This window comes from Elephas maximus, chromosome 16 (genome assembly GCF_024166365.1).
Source record: "Elephas maximus indicus isolate mEleMax1 chromosome 16, mEleMax1 primary haplotype, whole genome shotgun sequence".
Taxonomy (NCBI): Eukaryota; Metazoa; Chordata; class Mammalia; order Proboscidea; family Elephantidae; genus Elephas; species Elephas maximus.
The window spans coordinates 14,022,642-14,037,207 of record NC_064834.1 but is presented as its reverse complement, the minus strand read 5'-3'; the positions used below and the strand labels follow the sequence as shown (position 1 = coordinate 14,037,207).

General features: G+C 37.0%; 1 protein-coding gene across 5 annotated transcripts in view; it reads right to left on the bottom strand.

Moving 5' to 3' along the window:
• PPP3CB (protein phosphatase 3 catalytic subunit beta) overlaps nt 1-14,566 on the bottom strand; it is a 49,479-nt gene that overhangs the window by 16,475 nt on the left and 18,438 nt on the right. For all 5 annotated transcript variants that reach the window (XM_049856055.1, XM_049856057.1, XM_049856056.1 and 2 more), the window contains exons 5-9: nt 12,781-12,926; nt 12,377-12,516; nt 12,195-12,272; nt 11,995-12,089; nt 8,856-8,981 (exon numbers count right to left, since the gene is read on the bottom strand). In XM_049856055.1, coding sequence (XP_049712012.1) covers nt 8,856-8,981; nt 11,995-12,089; nt 12,195-12,272; nt 12,377-12,516; nt 12,781-12,926 — 585 coding nt within the window. The remainder of the gene's footprint in view (nt 1-8,855; nt 8,982-11,994; nt 12,090-12,194; nt 12,273-12,376; nt 12,517-12,780; nt 12,927-14,566) is intronic.

The window sequence follows — 14,566 nt, the reverse complement described above, 5'->3', positions numbered from 1 at the left end:
CCAGTCTCAGTCAGACCATTAAGTCTGGTCTTTTTATGAGAATTTGGGGTCTGCATCCCACTGTTCTCCTGCTCCCTCAGGGGTTCTCTGTTGTGTTCTCTGTCAGGGCAGTCATCACTTGTAGCCGGACACCATCTAGTTCTTCTGGTCTCAGGATGATGTAGTCGCTGGTTCATGTGGCCCTTTCTGTCTCTTGGGCTTGTAATCGCCTTGTGTCCTTGGTGTTCTTCATTCTCTTTTGAGGTGGGCTGAGACCAATTGATGCATCTTAGATGGCTGCTTGCTAGCGTTTAAGACTCCAGACGCCACTCTTCAAAGTGGGATGCAGAATGTTTTCTTAATAGATTTTATTATGCCAAGTGACTTAGATGTCCCCTGAAACCATGGTCCCCAGGCCCCTGCCCCTGCTATGCTGGCCTTCGAAGCATTCAGTTCATTCAAGAAACTTCTTTGCTTTTGGTTTAGTCCAATTGTGCTGACCTCCCCTGTATTGTGTGCTGTCTTTCCCTTCACCTAAAGTAGTTCTTATCTACTATCTAATGATCAAGTAATTTTTAACACAAGATGACTAACACATTCTAACAGCAGAAATGATAAAATATGAAAATGTAAAGGCTTTTGAAACGAAGGAAATTCAACAGACAACAAGTCTGAGAGACAGATATTCTTTATAGAACCAATTTTCCAGTCACTCAGAAAAAATAAAGCCTCCCAGAGGTAAGAACAAAGATGAATAACATCTGAATATGTACCTTTAAAATATTCATTCATGGATGATACAAGTCTAACCATAACCCAGCATTAAGGACCAAAAAAAAAAAAAAAAGTCACAGCACAGTTTCATCATTTCAAAAAAAGTCCCAGGATTCAATCTTTTAAGAACTGGCTTCAACAACTCCCCTGAAACTTATTTCTAAAGATTCCTAATGACTATCCCACAATCTAAACCCATGGCTCTTTCTTGGGCTTAAACCTCCTTCACCATTCTATATATATATATTTTTTCTCTTTTCCCTTGGTTCCCAGAATTGTAATCTTTTGATTTTCTTGTTTTTTAGACCATTCCCCTCCCCGGCCCCCGCCCATTAACCTTCTCTAGGATTCCTTCTTCTTCCTGACCTCAAAATTTGGATATTCTCAAGATTCTCTCTGCAGTTCTTTTTTTATGCTCAATCTCTTGGTGATTCCATCCACTATCACAGTTGTAGTTTCAAGTATTAAATCTTTGAAACTGTTCCAAAATCTGCGTGTCTAGTTTTGACCTTTCCTTCAGGCTCTGGATTTCCTTGCTGGTTTTATTACCACTATCTCAAACCATTCATATATTGTCTGTTTTCCCTATTAGAATACAACCTTCATGGGTGCAGGACATTGGTTTGTTCACCACTGTATCCCCAGAGCCTAGCACGGTCCCTGACATGTGACAGGCACCAATAAATACCTGACAAATGAGTAAATTAAGTAAGAAAGGTAGCAAACACACTTCAATTAATAAATAAAAATGCCTATTAAATATCACCCCCAGATGTCCTGACAGCACCTAGAAACGAACACACACAAAATAAAATTTAATGCCCCTACAAACCTGTTCCTCCTCCTACAAATGTACCAAAAGTACACCATTTGTCAGGCATAGTGCTGGGTGCCTGGATTCACGTATGAAAGGCACAGTCTTTACCTTCATAAAGCTTATTAACTACTGAAGGTGATACATATGTTAACTGACCACAAAGAGTCATGAGCACTGTGCTGAAGGCATACAAATGTATGCATAAGGCCAGCAAGTCAGGGAAGGTTTTAGCAGATAGTATTTGAGAAAATCATGAAGTAGGAGTTTGCAAGGTGGACAGGGCAGGTAAGGCAGCCTAAGCAGAAGTTAGTGAAAGTATAAAGTAGACTTACAGATCAGTGGAACAGAACTGAGAGTCTAGAAATGAAACCTCACATTTAAAGTCAACAGATTTTTGACAAGAGTGCCAGAACAATTCAGTGGGGGCAACAATAGTCTTTTCAACAAATGGTCCTGGGACAACTGGATATCTACATGCAAAAGAGTGAAGTTGGGCTCCTACTTCACACAATATACAAAATTTAACTCAAAACAGATCAAAGACCTAAATGTAAGAGCTAAAACTATAAAAGTCTTAGAATAAAACATAGGCGTAAATCTTCACGAGTCTGGATTAGGCAGTGGTTTCTTGAATATGACAGAAAGAACAAAATGACTAAAGCATAAGCAACAAAAGAAAAAACAAACTGAACTTCATCAAAATTAAAACCTTTGTGCTTCAAAGGATACCATCAAGAAAGTAAACAAAAACCCGCAGAATGGAAGAACACATTTAGAATCATATATCTGACAAGGGACTTGTATCTATAACATATAAAAAGCTCCTACAACTCAATAATAAAAAGACAACGCATTGTAAATTTTGGCAAAGGATATGAATAGACATTTCTCTAAAGACAATATAGAAATGACCAATAAGCACATGAAAAGATGTTCACCATCATTAGTCCTTAGGGAAATACAAATCAAGAACACCATGAGATACCACTTCATACCCCCTAAGCCCATTGCCGCTGAGTCAATCTTGACTCCTAGCAACCCTACAGGACAGAGTAGAACCACCCCATAGGGATACCCACTAGCATGGCTATAATCAAAAAGACAGGTAATAACAAGTATTGACAAAGATATGGGGAAACTGGCACCCTCATACACTGCTGGCGGGCTCTAAAACGGTGCAGCCATTTTGGAAAATAGTTTAACCATTTAAAAAAAATTAAACGTAGAGCTACTATTTGACCCAGAAATTCCACTCCTGTCTATAAACAAGAAAAATGAAAAGTAGGTAAATTGTACACAAATGTTCATAGCAGCATTGTTTGTAACAGCCAAAAGCAAAAACACACCAAATGTTCATAAACTGATAAATGGATAAACAAAATGTGGTATATCCACACAATGGAATATTACTCAGCCATAAAAAAGAATGAAGTATTGATTCATGCTTCAACCTGGATAAGTCTTGAAAACATTATGGAAAGAAGTCAGTCACAAAAATAAATGTCCAGAAGAGGTAAATCTATGGAGACAAAAAGTAGATTGGTGGCTGCCCAGGGTTGGTGGAGGGGATTTGGAGGAAAATGTGGAGGGACTGTTAATGCGTACCCAAAAAACCCGTTGCCATCGAGTCAATTCCAACTCATAGAGACCCTAGAGGAGAGAGTAGAACTGCCCCATAGGGTTTCCGAGGAGTGGCTGGTGGATTTGAACCTTTTGGTTAGCAGCCAAACGCATGTTTCTTTTCGAGGCTAATGAAAATGTTCCAAAATTGATTGTGGTGATGGATTCACAACACTATGAACGTACTAAAAACCACTAACCCAGTAAACCCACTAAGTTATATAATTTAAATAGGTGAATTATATGGTATGTGAATTGTTTTCAATAACCAAAAAAAAACAAACAAACCCATTGCCCTCGAGCCAATTCCAACTCATAGCAACCCTATAGGACAGAGTGGAACTGCCCTACAAGGTTTCCAAGGAACAACTGGAGGATTAGAACTGCTGACCTTTTGGTTAGCAGTCGAAACTACTCTTAACCACTACACCACCAGGGCTCCATTTTCAATAAAGGTGTAATAAGAAAAAAAAAGAAAACATATGAAGGCATGAAACTTAAAAGAGCCTGGAACATCCAGGATATTAGCTGTGCTATATTATGGTTGGAACATAGTGAATATGAAAGAGAAGGTAGAAACTGAGACTAGAGAAAAAGTAGGGAAGGTCACTAAGGGCCTTGTGTGACAGATTAAAGAACCAACTTTATCTTGAAAGCTACAGGGAACTATTTACGGGTATTAAAACCTTTTACATATACAGTACTTTTTGTCCAGAAGCTTGGCCGTGAAGGAAAGGCGAGGGAAGTCACAGCATAGAAAAAGCTAGAAAATGTAACAGATAAGGGAAATGTTATTTTTCATTTAAAGATGAGATAGATTGAACAATTCGTGAAAGTGCTAGTAGACAGAGTTTGAAGATACAGAGAACTTGGAAAAGCTTCCTGAGGAAGCAGAAGGGCAGTGGAATCTACAAAATATAGAGAAAAATTAAAGATGAGTAGTTTAGGGGAGGGGGAATAATAAGCAGAAAAAGTTCTCACTAGTGACATGTGTTTTCTCTGATAGTGAGAGGAGTAGCTAGAAGATTAAGAAAAAAGATGACATTTAGAATATTTCCTGAGAGAAATGGGAGGAAGCAGACTAGGGACATAAAGGATGTCTGAGTACTACTGAGAGCTCAGATAATGCTGCAAAACAAGGGGTAGCACCAATTGCTCTATATAGCCCAGCTGTAGAAATGGAGACAAGGGGTGGTTGTACTTTATTAGGGCTAAGATTCACAGGACAAATGAAGTACAAAGTCAAGACAGAAAGGAATTTGATGGTGTTTTAAAAAGGAAGAGAAGCAAAAAGGGATCTGATGGGGGAGAAAACTACATGGTCAAAGGCCTAGAGATCCCAATGAATATGAAGGGCAGCTACAATCAAAGAGGGGGGCTGCTGCAATAACAAGGAGTTTTTCATCAGTGTTAACAGTACAATTGCGGTGCAATGGATCACTTTTATATGGCTATTTTCATCATGGTCTTGTAACTCCCACAAAATAACTGAGTGGGACCATGCAAATAAGGTACCTGTGGCCCACCACGGGGATTGGACAGCTTGCTAAGAATGCAAATAAGGTGCACAGCACCGTTGTGGGGGGGAGGTCATGCAAATAAGTTATATGGAACCCTAAAAGGGGATGGATCAGTTTTGCTATCCCACTAGGATTTAAATGAGCCATCCCAGAGGCAAAAAGGGGTAACCTCACTTATCACCAAGGAAGAAGAGCTAGGAGTGAAGCGTGTTCTTTGGACCTGGGATCCTTCCGGTGAGAACCTCCTAGACCTGAGAAACAAAGAGAGAGAGAGAGCTATAATCCCGGAGAAGGGGAAAGACAGCGAGGAACAGCAGCAGTGAAAGGTGGCAGCAGAGGCAACAGAACCAGGAGACAAGCAGGAGACAGCATGGTGGCCTTCCTGGCCCAGAGAGTGAGAAAGCTGAGTGCCTTCGGGCAGGAGGCCTGCTGGCAGAGTGGGGTGCCTCTGGGCACTTGGCAGAGCTAGGCTTGCCAACCCATGCAGCAAGAGAGCTGAGCACCTTTGGACAGGAGGCTTGCTGGCAGGGTAGGGTGCCTCCAGGCACTTGTCAGTGGACCTAAAGAGCTTTTTTAACACTTGCCTGAGCAGGGCAGAGGCTGGGTTGAAGGGCCGAGTAGCTGAGAGACCGTGGACCAGAGAGAAGCCTGCCTGCAGACATGGCTGAGAATCGCCTCTCCTGATCAAAGAATTGTATCCTGAGACATCTCTGATCCTGAATTGTAACCTGTTACTTCCCTAATAAACCCCATAACTGTGAATATGGTCTGTGAGTTCTGTGTGGCCACTGCAATGAATTATAGAACCCAAAATAAAAGTAGAGTGCCATGAGAGGGACAGCTGGTGTCAGAAATAGTAAAAAAGTTTGAAGGGTGGAAGTATATCTGAGCTCCACCTCATAGACATCAGCCTTGGGCTATAGATCTCGATTCTCCTTCCCCCTTGTGAAGTTAGAGGAGGTGAGATGCTCCTGCCACGCCATTTTTCCAACCATCATTACCAGACTCAAAACATCCAAATTATCTTCAACCATTCTCTTCCCTTAAACATACAATCTTGTTAAGTCCCACTGATTCTACTTCTACAGTTTTTGTGGTTCTCCCCTGCTCTCCATTCCTAATGCTTCACTATGTCTCTGCTTAACTTCATAACAGATCTCCCAGCCTCTAGTCTTTGTTCCACCCAGTCTATCTTATCAGAGTAACTTTTCTAAATGACTATCACGGTTATATCATTCTGTTTCAGTGGCTTCCAAGCCACCATTTATCAAAGCTCCAACTTCTCTGTGTGGTGATGAAGATTCTCATATCTAGCCAAGACCTAATTTTTCATTCATTTCCTACTACTGTTCTTCATATATCCTACTTTCCAATCAAACTGAACCACCCCATATTTGTCAGAGACTTTATGCTTTCTTGCTTTAAAGTCTAGGCTTGGGAAGTTCTCTTACCTAGAATTCCTTTACCCATATCTACCATTCTCCAAGCCCCAGTTCAAATACTACTTTAATCTCTCTGAAAGAAATAATCTTCTTCTTAATTCCTATAAAACTATGCTTATACTTCTAGTGGAGGGCTTACCATGTTACATTTTATTATCATTATTTATATATCTTAAGTTTCCTATTAATAGGTAAAGACACATCTTATCTGCATCTGTAGTTACTCAAAGAAAATTCTCAAAAAAAAAAAATCCAGTAAACGTATACATTGTAGATGTACGAACTTCAATGGAAGATCACACCACACTGGCCCCTCTAGATCACAAGCTCTTAAATTGAGGTCAGTAAACCTGAGGGGGTTAACCAATTCACTTCAGATCTATGAACCTACTGAAAATGTTGTCTGTATGTACAGATGTATCTGAACATAAATTTTTCTGGGGCAAAATAACTTTCATCACATTCTCAAAAGGGTTTTGTATTAAGAAAGTAATAAATGTTTTCATGTATGGCTATTTTACAAAAGAAGAGTCTTTAGAGATACATTCTGAAATATTTATGAGTAAAAAAAGGACAGCTGAGACTTGCATCAAAATAATTGTGGGTAGGGGAGTAGTGGATGGAATGTAAATGAAACAAGATTGGTCATAATTTGATAATTCTTGGGTAAACAGGAATTCATTATAATATTCACTCTATTTCTGCATATGCTGAAAAATTTCCAACATAAGAACTTAAAAATAAGATAAAAAGGAGGTTCTTAGCCTAAGAAGTTTAAAACATACTTTCATCTAAGTTTAGGGTTAACCAAGTCTCTCAGGAAGCCTTTGGCCCAGGTTAGTTGCTTCCCAGGGACTAGATTAGAGTCAAACTGAATTTCCAGAAGTGGAGCACTTGCTGTTTTTTACACCAGAAGAAAATTTCATTAGAATCACAAGTAGTTAAGCTATCTGAACAGCTAACATGTACTAACATGGTAAAATATGCAGAGTTTGAGAAAATCTTCTTACTGCACTCAACTTTGGCTAGGATTCTATTTGCATATAATATTCAAATCTGAGCCTCACATTTTTAGAAAGATGTGAATAATTTAGAGAAGATCCACAGAAAAACAACAAAAAATAGTCAAAAGGTTAGAGTACTTCCTTGTATTACAACAGATTCAATGATTTAGAGTAGCAAAAGAACCAAAGATCACTTAGTAGCGGACTTCAAATGTAGGAACACTGACAGCCACTGTTCTTCATCTTCACTCAGGAGGAGTTCACAGAAATTAGATTAAATCTTCTTATCTCTCAAAAGGAGTTGGACTACATGACTGTTAAGTTCACTGATGTGTTTGAAAACTCTGGTAACCTGGTTTTTGATGGATGTACAAGTTGAGAAAAATCTATTATCGGTATTTCCTTCCTTGTTTTCATACTCACAGCATAGGCATTTAGATTAGGCACAGTGATATTTCCTTATTGTAGAGGCACCAGAGAACTAAATTAGAGAGAATCTATGAAATGTCCATTTTTCTCCTACCCTATCCGCTCCATCCCCCCACCGTATTACATTAAAATAGTTAAATTGCAGTCCAGTCTAGAAGCTGGAGAATGAGCAAGATGAATTCTTAAATTCCCTTTAGCCTGATGATGCTATGATTGAGCTATTTCTCATATCCCAAAGATAGAAGGTTGTAAGTGTAATGCATCCCTTGTACCTAAGCCCTTAACTGGTCCCCTTCTCAAATGCTGAAGTGGGTAATTCTATCTCCATATTAACTTAATGTTGGACCTACTGAGTAACTAACCAAGACCAAAGGCAATCTGCAGAAAACCTTTTTAACATACACAGTTTAAGTATTAACTGATTTTAGAGCCAAAAGCTGCCTTGGCAGACGTGACATATCTCATACAGAAAGGAACATTTTGTAACATGAAAGAGGTGAGAAAAAACAGAGGGGGATATGGAACAAAATGTTTTACAATCACATCTGTGCTCTCATACTGTTATTTTCCACATATGGAAACTGAGGCATTGCTTTGTGAAAAAACTAACACTACATGGAAAAGAAAATGATAAATAAGGACAGCCTAAGAATTCTATAGAACTAGAAATAAAATTTCTTTAGTATTTATGTTCCCTTAAAAAGCTTATTAGGTATGCACAAATAGCTATTCCTCTAAGTTATCAGAACTAAAATTCTTTACGTATTTTTGATATAAGAGAATATTAAGGGAGAGCCTGAATTTCTCTCTGTAATTTCTTTCCGAATACAGAGCTGATATAAAACGACTAGCATTGTCAAAGAACTAGGGCTACTGAATTCTCCCATGAATTGCTATGACATCCTCAAAAGTGGTATTAAATTATGCAGAAGGGTCCATTCCAAAGCAAAGCTATCCCTCCTTTCCTTCATAAAAAATTTAAGCTGAAGAAAAAAAGGGCAGAAAACCCAACAGCTGAAGACAACATCAGGCTATTTATAAGTCTTCTCCCAGTCCCCCAGACACCCTCACATGGGGGCTGTAAACAGCTAACTAAAATATCTTTGAGGCTCTCATATCCACACTCACTGACACAAGCAGAGCTGTACCCACAGTGAAACCTGACTTCAGTTTCCTCTGGCAAGTACGTGCCTGCAATAGTAAACTGGAGTAAATGTAATAGGAATAAAACAACTGTTTGGGGTGGTTTTTTTTTAAATAAAAATCATACCTTTTTCTCCAACAAATGGTAAAGACCATGTGAAGACATCCATAAAATTGGGCAACCAGTAAGGATGTGGTGAACAATTAAACTGTCGAATATTCATCACATTATTTTCATACTTTAATACAGCAGCTGTAAGATAAGTTTGAATGTCAATTTAAGAATTTGCCTTTAGGGCCCAAAGTATAAAACACATCAAAACAGAAAAATATCCTTTTAGGGGGAGGAGGGTCAAGGAGTGAGTGGAATTAGGGATGGTAGAGGGAAGTAGGAACTCATTTTAGTAATACCATACTTTTTTTAAAAAAAACACACTTTTATATATAGAGTGATAGATCTTCACTCATTATTACACATGAAATTTCCAGATTCTTTCTAGAGTGCTCATATTACTTTATAATCCAATGATGAACATGCACTTTTACTAAATCCAAAATTGTGAAAATGCAACTTTTAGAGGAAACACAGAATGGCAATAAGCAATTTTCTAGGTTTAACAGTTCAAACAAGTTGGAGGAATTTAAGAGGGTCTTTTCAGCTGCAGGCAACCTGAAAAGGATAGCTGAAAGGTAATAGAGCAAAAAACAAACAAAAAAACCAATTTGAACACTTTATTTATAAATCAATTTATTTCATTTAAGACGGGAAATCAGGTGAAGCTACTACAAAGAAGTATTTTATTTCATTTAGGGAAAAAAATTCCATTAAAACACCAAAGAAAAAATATTATAGCTAAATAACCCAAAGGTAACATATTCATCTCAATTTCAGATATCTAATGTTTCAATGTGTTGATATAATTAATATCTTAAATTAACTGACATAGATTTTAGTTATGGTTACATTATTTTATGGAACACTGGGTTGCTGGATTCTAATCTAGGCCACAGCACATACTAGCCATGCAATGCTGGGTAAATTATTTAACGAATCTGTTTCTCACTTAAAAAAAGGGGACTAATATATCCAATTCTGCCTACCTCAGAAGTTTAAGATCAGAGAATGTATTTCACATGAGAGCACATAAAATTATAAAATGCTTTGTAGATATAATAATTATAATAACTACGTGGTTATATGAAACCCTGGTGATGTAGTGGTTAAGAGCTATGGCTGCTAACCAGAAGGTCAGCAGTTTGAATCCACCAGGTGCTCCTTGGAAACCCTATGGGGCAATTCTACTCTGTCCTATAGGGTCGCTATGAGTTGGAATCAACTCGATGGCAATGGGTTTGTTTTTTTTTTTTAATGTGGCTTTACATATATATTCACTTTTAATGAAAAGCACTGAAATGTAGATGTTAAATTCTAAAACTTGTGGTTCTGGCTAATATGGAGTCAAAAATAATCCTGCTAATAATCCTGCTACATGTTATCATTTACCAACTTAATATACATATGTAATCTTTCCCATGTGAAATAGAAGTATTTTAAATTTAGCCTCAGAAACTATTAGCTTGGGCTGATATCAAGTTTTCAGATCTTTCTTAGTAGGGGAAAAAAGAATCTAGAAAATTGCATTAGGAATGGAATGAAACATTACAAACACAACCATACCACGTAATCACCCAAATTATTAACACTATTTATGTCCAGACTCAAAAATACCAAGAGACATTTAATTTTGACAAGACAGATTCAATGGTTTAAGTTTCTTTTCTAAGGACTAAGAAAACTGATTCCTTAACTTCCTGACAAAGGGCAACCAGTAAGGCAGTAATCAGCTGGGCACTGAACTCTAACTAAACTAGTTCCCTTAAAATTGACAAGGGGAGGTCAGAGTTGAAGAATTAGAGCACTGGAAGACTAAATGTAGTATTTGAATGGAATCAGAATGTAAACATGTTTCACCTCAAAAATGAAGCCACACTTCATTAGATATCATTATAGAAATTTCCAATTTTATAAACTAAAATATAATTTAAAAGATTATTTAGGCACTGCTATAATTTGAAGCTGCACTGATAGCAGTTTCTCAAGATTAGCAACTCATTTTACCTCAATGCTATGGCTGTTTTGGTAACTAATGTACTATAAGTTCTCATAGCATTTTCTGTACCAAAGTTATTATCCAGCCTGCTACTGTCTGATCTCAAGGCAAATGTTTTAATCTTTTAACTACAACCTCCTGTTACCCAAAAAAACCTTATTCTGCTCTTTTGAACTTACACCATGACCCATATCTAGCAATGACCTCATTATCTCTTTAAATGTACTTTTAAAAGTCTTTAACCTTCTTTTCTTTCTTCCTGGCACATTCACTCCCATCTGACCCTGGAAGCTATGGCACAGTCAAATGAATTCCAGACATGTCAAGACAGAAGAGGTGGCTTGTTAATTTCCTCTTCTGAAAATGTGAACTCTGTAAATATTCCCAATCTCATCTTCAATGTCCTTGGCACACACTTAACTAGATTATGATCCTTTGGCATTACCATTCAATAAGCTATGTTCAAAGTTACATGAAACCCAATTATTACAGACAGACCGAATTTGGAAGGAGGGGATATGAAAACCACTGGAGCAAAAGGTAAAGAAAAAAAGATATAAGAAAAAAGGGAGGAAGAGCAGTAGTAAGAAAGGAGTAAGAAAGGGAAGAATGCATCCCTGAAAGGTGGTCAGAGTGGATTAATCAAAGAAGGCTCTACTACAAATCTTCATGGGGGCAGTGATAAAACCGGAGGTAAGAAAAGAGAATAGGAAAGGGAAAGAGAACCTAGATCGGAGAACATAAAACAAGAAACATGATAAACTAAACAACTAGACAGTGCAAATAAATGAAACAGTCACAGCAGCAACAGCTTTACGCAAACAAGAAAACATTCTCTTGATTATAAGGAGGAAGATTTAAAAAAGGGAAGTTTGAGAAAATCATGTTTGGCTTTACCTACTCAACTTAGAGCATTATTTTACAAGACAGCTTTTGTGAGTGACAAGTTGTGGAATGGTTACATATGACTTAGCTTCACATTTTGGATTTTATCTCTTGTTCTCTCTCCTCCCTTATATCTTATAACTTTTTATAATGAGATGTGGATAGGTACAGTTTCAAACAATGCCCCTTTTCTATTATAGTTTCTAAAAAATAAGTCAATTACAACGCTAAGTTGCTTAACAATTTTTTTTTTTATCAACAACATCTTACCTTTATTATTGTAGACATCTAAGTAATTAGGTGCCGAAAAAATTGTTATTAATGAAGGGAACCCTGTAGTTTGACTTTTTCTGTACATTCTATAGCTGCAAAACAAATAGCTTAATATGCATCGTAAAGCATCAATCACGGTTACTAAGTTTGATTTGTATTTAAGGTGTTAATTTGGGTCAGGGAAACAGAACTCTTACCCTGCATCTTGAGCTTCATGAGCTCTAATAATCGATAACAAATTATTGTTTTGCAAAAATTCACACACTGCTGGATAGCTGTAGGGGAAAAAGAGTAAATTAAGTAAAATAATGTTTTTCTATATGAAGCATATACTATTTTAAGAACTAAAATGTAATTAATCTTGGATATTTTTCCTTACTTATAAAAATAAGAACATCCTCGAACTGTATTGTGACTAAAATGTTCCTGTGATTTTTCATTTCCAAAATCTTCAGAGGGATCGGACCATAGCAAGTCACACATTGGTCCAAATGCAGGTGGCTCTTTGAATCTATCTAACTGTGAAAGAAAGAAAAGAAACAAAGAACAGAAATAACTCGTGAAAAAGTGAGGAGAGAATGGACGTGGGAAAGCGGTACCAACTTTGAGTTCTGTCCGTATTACATTATTCTGAATGATTAAAAGATATTTCCTTAAAATATCAATAGACTAAGTTTTACCATTACCTAATCTTGGCAGTGAAGAGAAGTCTGAAGCTTCTACTCTCTATCCAACAAAGTATTATAAATAGGAATCGACCTTGGAACTAAAATATATACTCACTCTCCTAATATCATCCAGTGTGTGTATTTCTGGTGAAAGTCCACCATGAACACAAAGAAACTGTTGGTTTAAAAGTGCAGCAAGAGGCAGGCTATCGAATGCTTCCATACAAGCTTCATAGACTCTTTCTGAATATTTAATTTTACCTAGAAAAAGAAAAAATTAATTGAAAATTACAGTACTAGTTGATCATTCTGAAAAGATAAATTTGATTATTAAAACCAAGGCAAGAAAACTTTAGAGATGGAAAACAGGCGAGTGGTAGCCATGGGCTGAGAGTGGGTGAGGGAATGACTACAAAAAAGCAGGAAGGAGAAATTTATGGGGCGATGAAACTTTTCTGTATTATGGTGGACAACTATGTGGATCTGTCAAAACTCACAAAACTGAAAGCACAAATAGTGAATTTTACTGTACGGAAACAAACAAAAGACAAGCATCTTCACCTATAAGAATCAACAAAAGTAAGCAATGCCATCAGTCTTAGAAGACAAAATGTTTGCTCTCACTGAACTGATTTTGGGTATGCAGCAGATAGTCATAAAATATTGCTTTAAAAAAAAAGTGAAATCTCTATAAAAACTCAACTGTAGGCCTAGTTAAGTGAAATCAAAGCTATACTTGAGGTTAATATAGTTTTAATCCTTATTTTATTATAAGAGTCAGTGACTACTGTTACTGCTATCACAGGCAAGACCACTTACATTATCACAACAAAACTCAATTAAAATAAATACGTAAAATATGATATTCACATGCTGGAGGTGCTGAGGAGTTGCTCTCTTCTACACTAAATGCTTAAAATGGGCAGTGAAGCAGGAAGCCAATAGAGATAGGAAGGCAAGAGAGAAAAAACTCTACCACATCAAACTGTCATTTACTTTCAAGGAAACATCATGCACATTTCTTTGCTCCTTTTTACCTTTATATTCCCCAATATTTTGTTTTTAATGGGATTTTGATAGATGGTTAATTACCTCACCAAAATAAGAGCTTACCTCCTATTTCTTTTAATATTGTAATATTCAAATGTGAAAAAATCTATATTCAGCAACCACAAGTTCTAAACTGGTGGTGTGCTGACAGAACTGCGGTTTAGTAAAAACTGTTAATAAAAATTTTAATTTGATTACTTTTAGGTCACAGTAATTCTGAAATTATTTCTATTTTTAGAACTTAACTCCAAGACTTAATACAATCATGAATATTAACAAGCACGTGAGTATAAGATGTGAAAAGAGGCCAAACACTGCTATATATCAGATAAGTGTTTATAGCTATTAGATTCCTATTGCTGTAACAATTAAAGAAAAAAGGGCGGTTAATACGTAGGTCAGAATTTCATGTCATACACTGCATGTTCAAGGAGCCCTGGCGGCAGAGTGGTTAAAGTGCTCAGCTGCCAACCGAAAGGTTGGCGGTTCAAACCCACCAGCCGCTCCACGGGAGAAAAATGTGGCAGTCTGCTCTCGGAAACCCTATGCGGCAGTTACAGTCTGTCCTATAGGGTTGCTACGAGTCTGAGTTGACATGACAACAATGGGTTGGTTTTTTGGGTTAGCATGTTTCAAACTATCTGCAACGATGACAGGATAAATAATTGTTAAGAATCTTCATGGGAATGCCTCACGATCAGGGGACAAAAATCTCCAATGCAACAACAACAAACATTTCTTTTTTTGGTTTTCATTCTTACTTTTAGGAAAAATAATTTTTACATAAAATTATCTACAAAACTCAAACTGTTCCTAAGTACATTTGTAAAAATCAAGCTTAATAGTTCAAT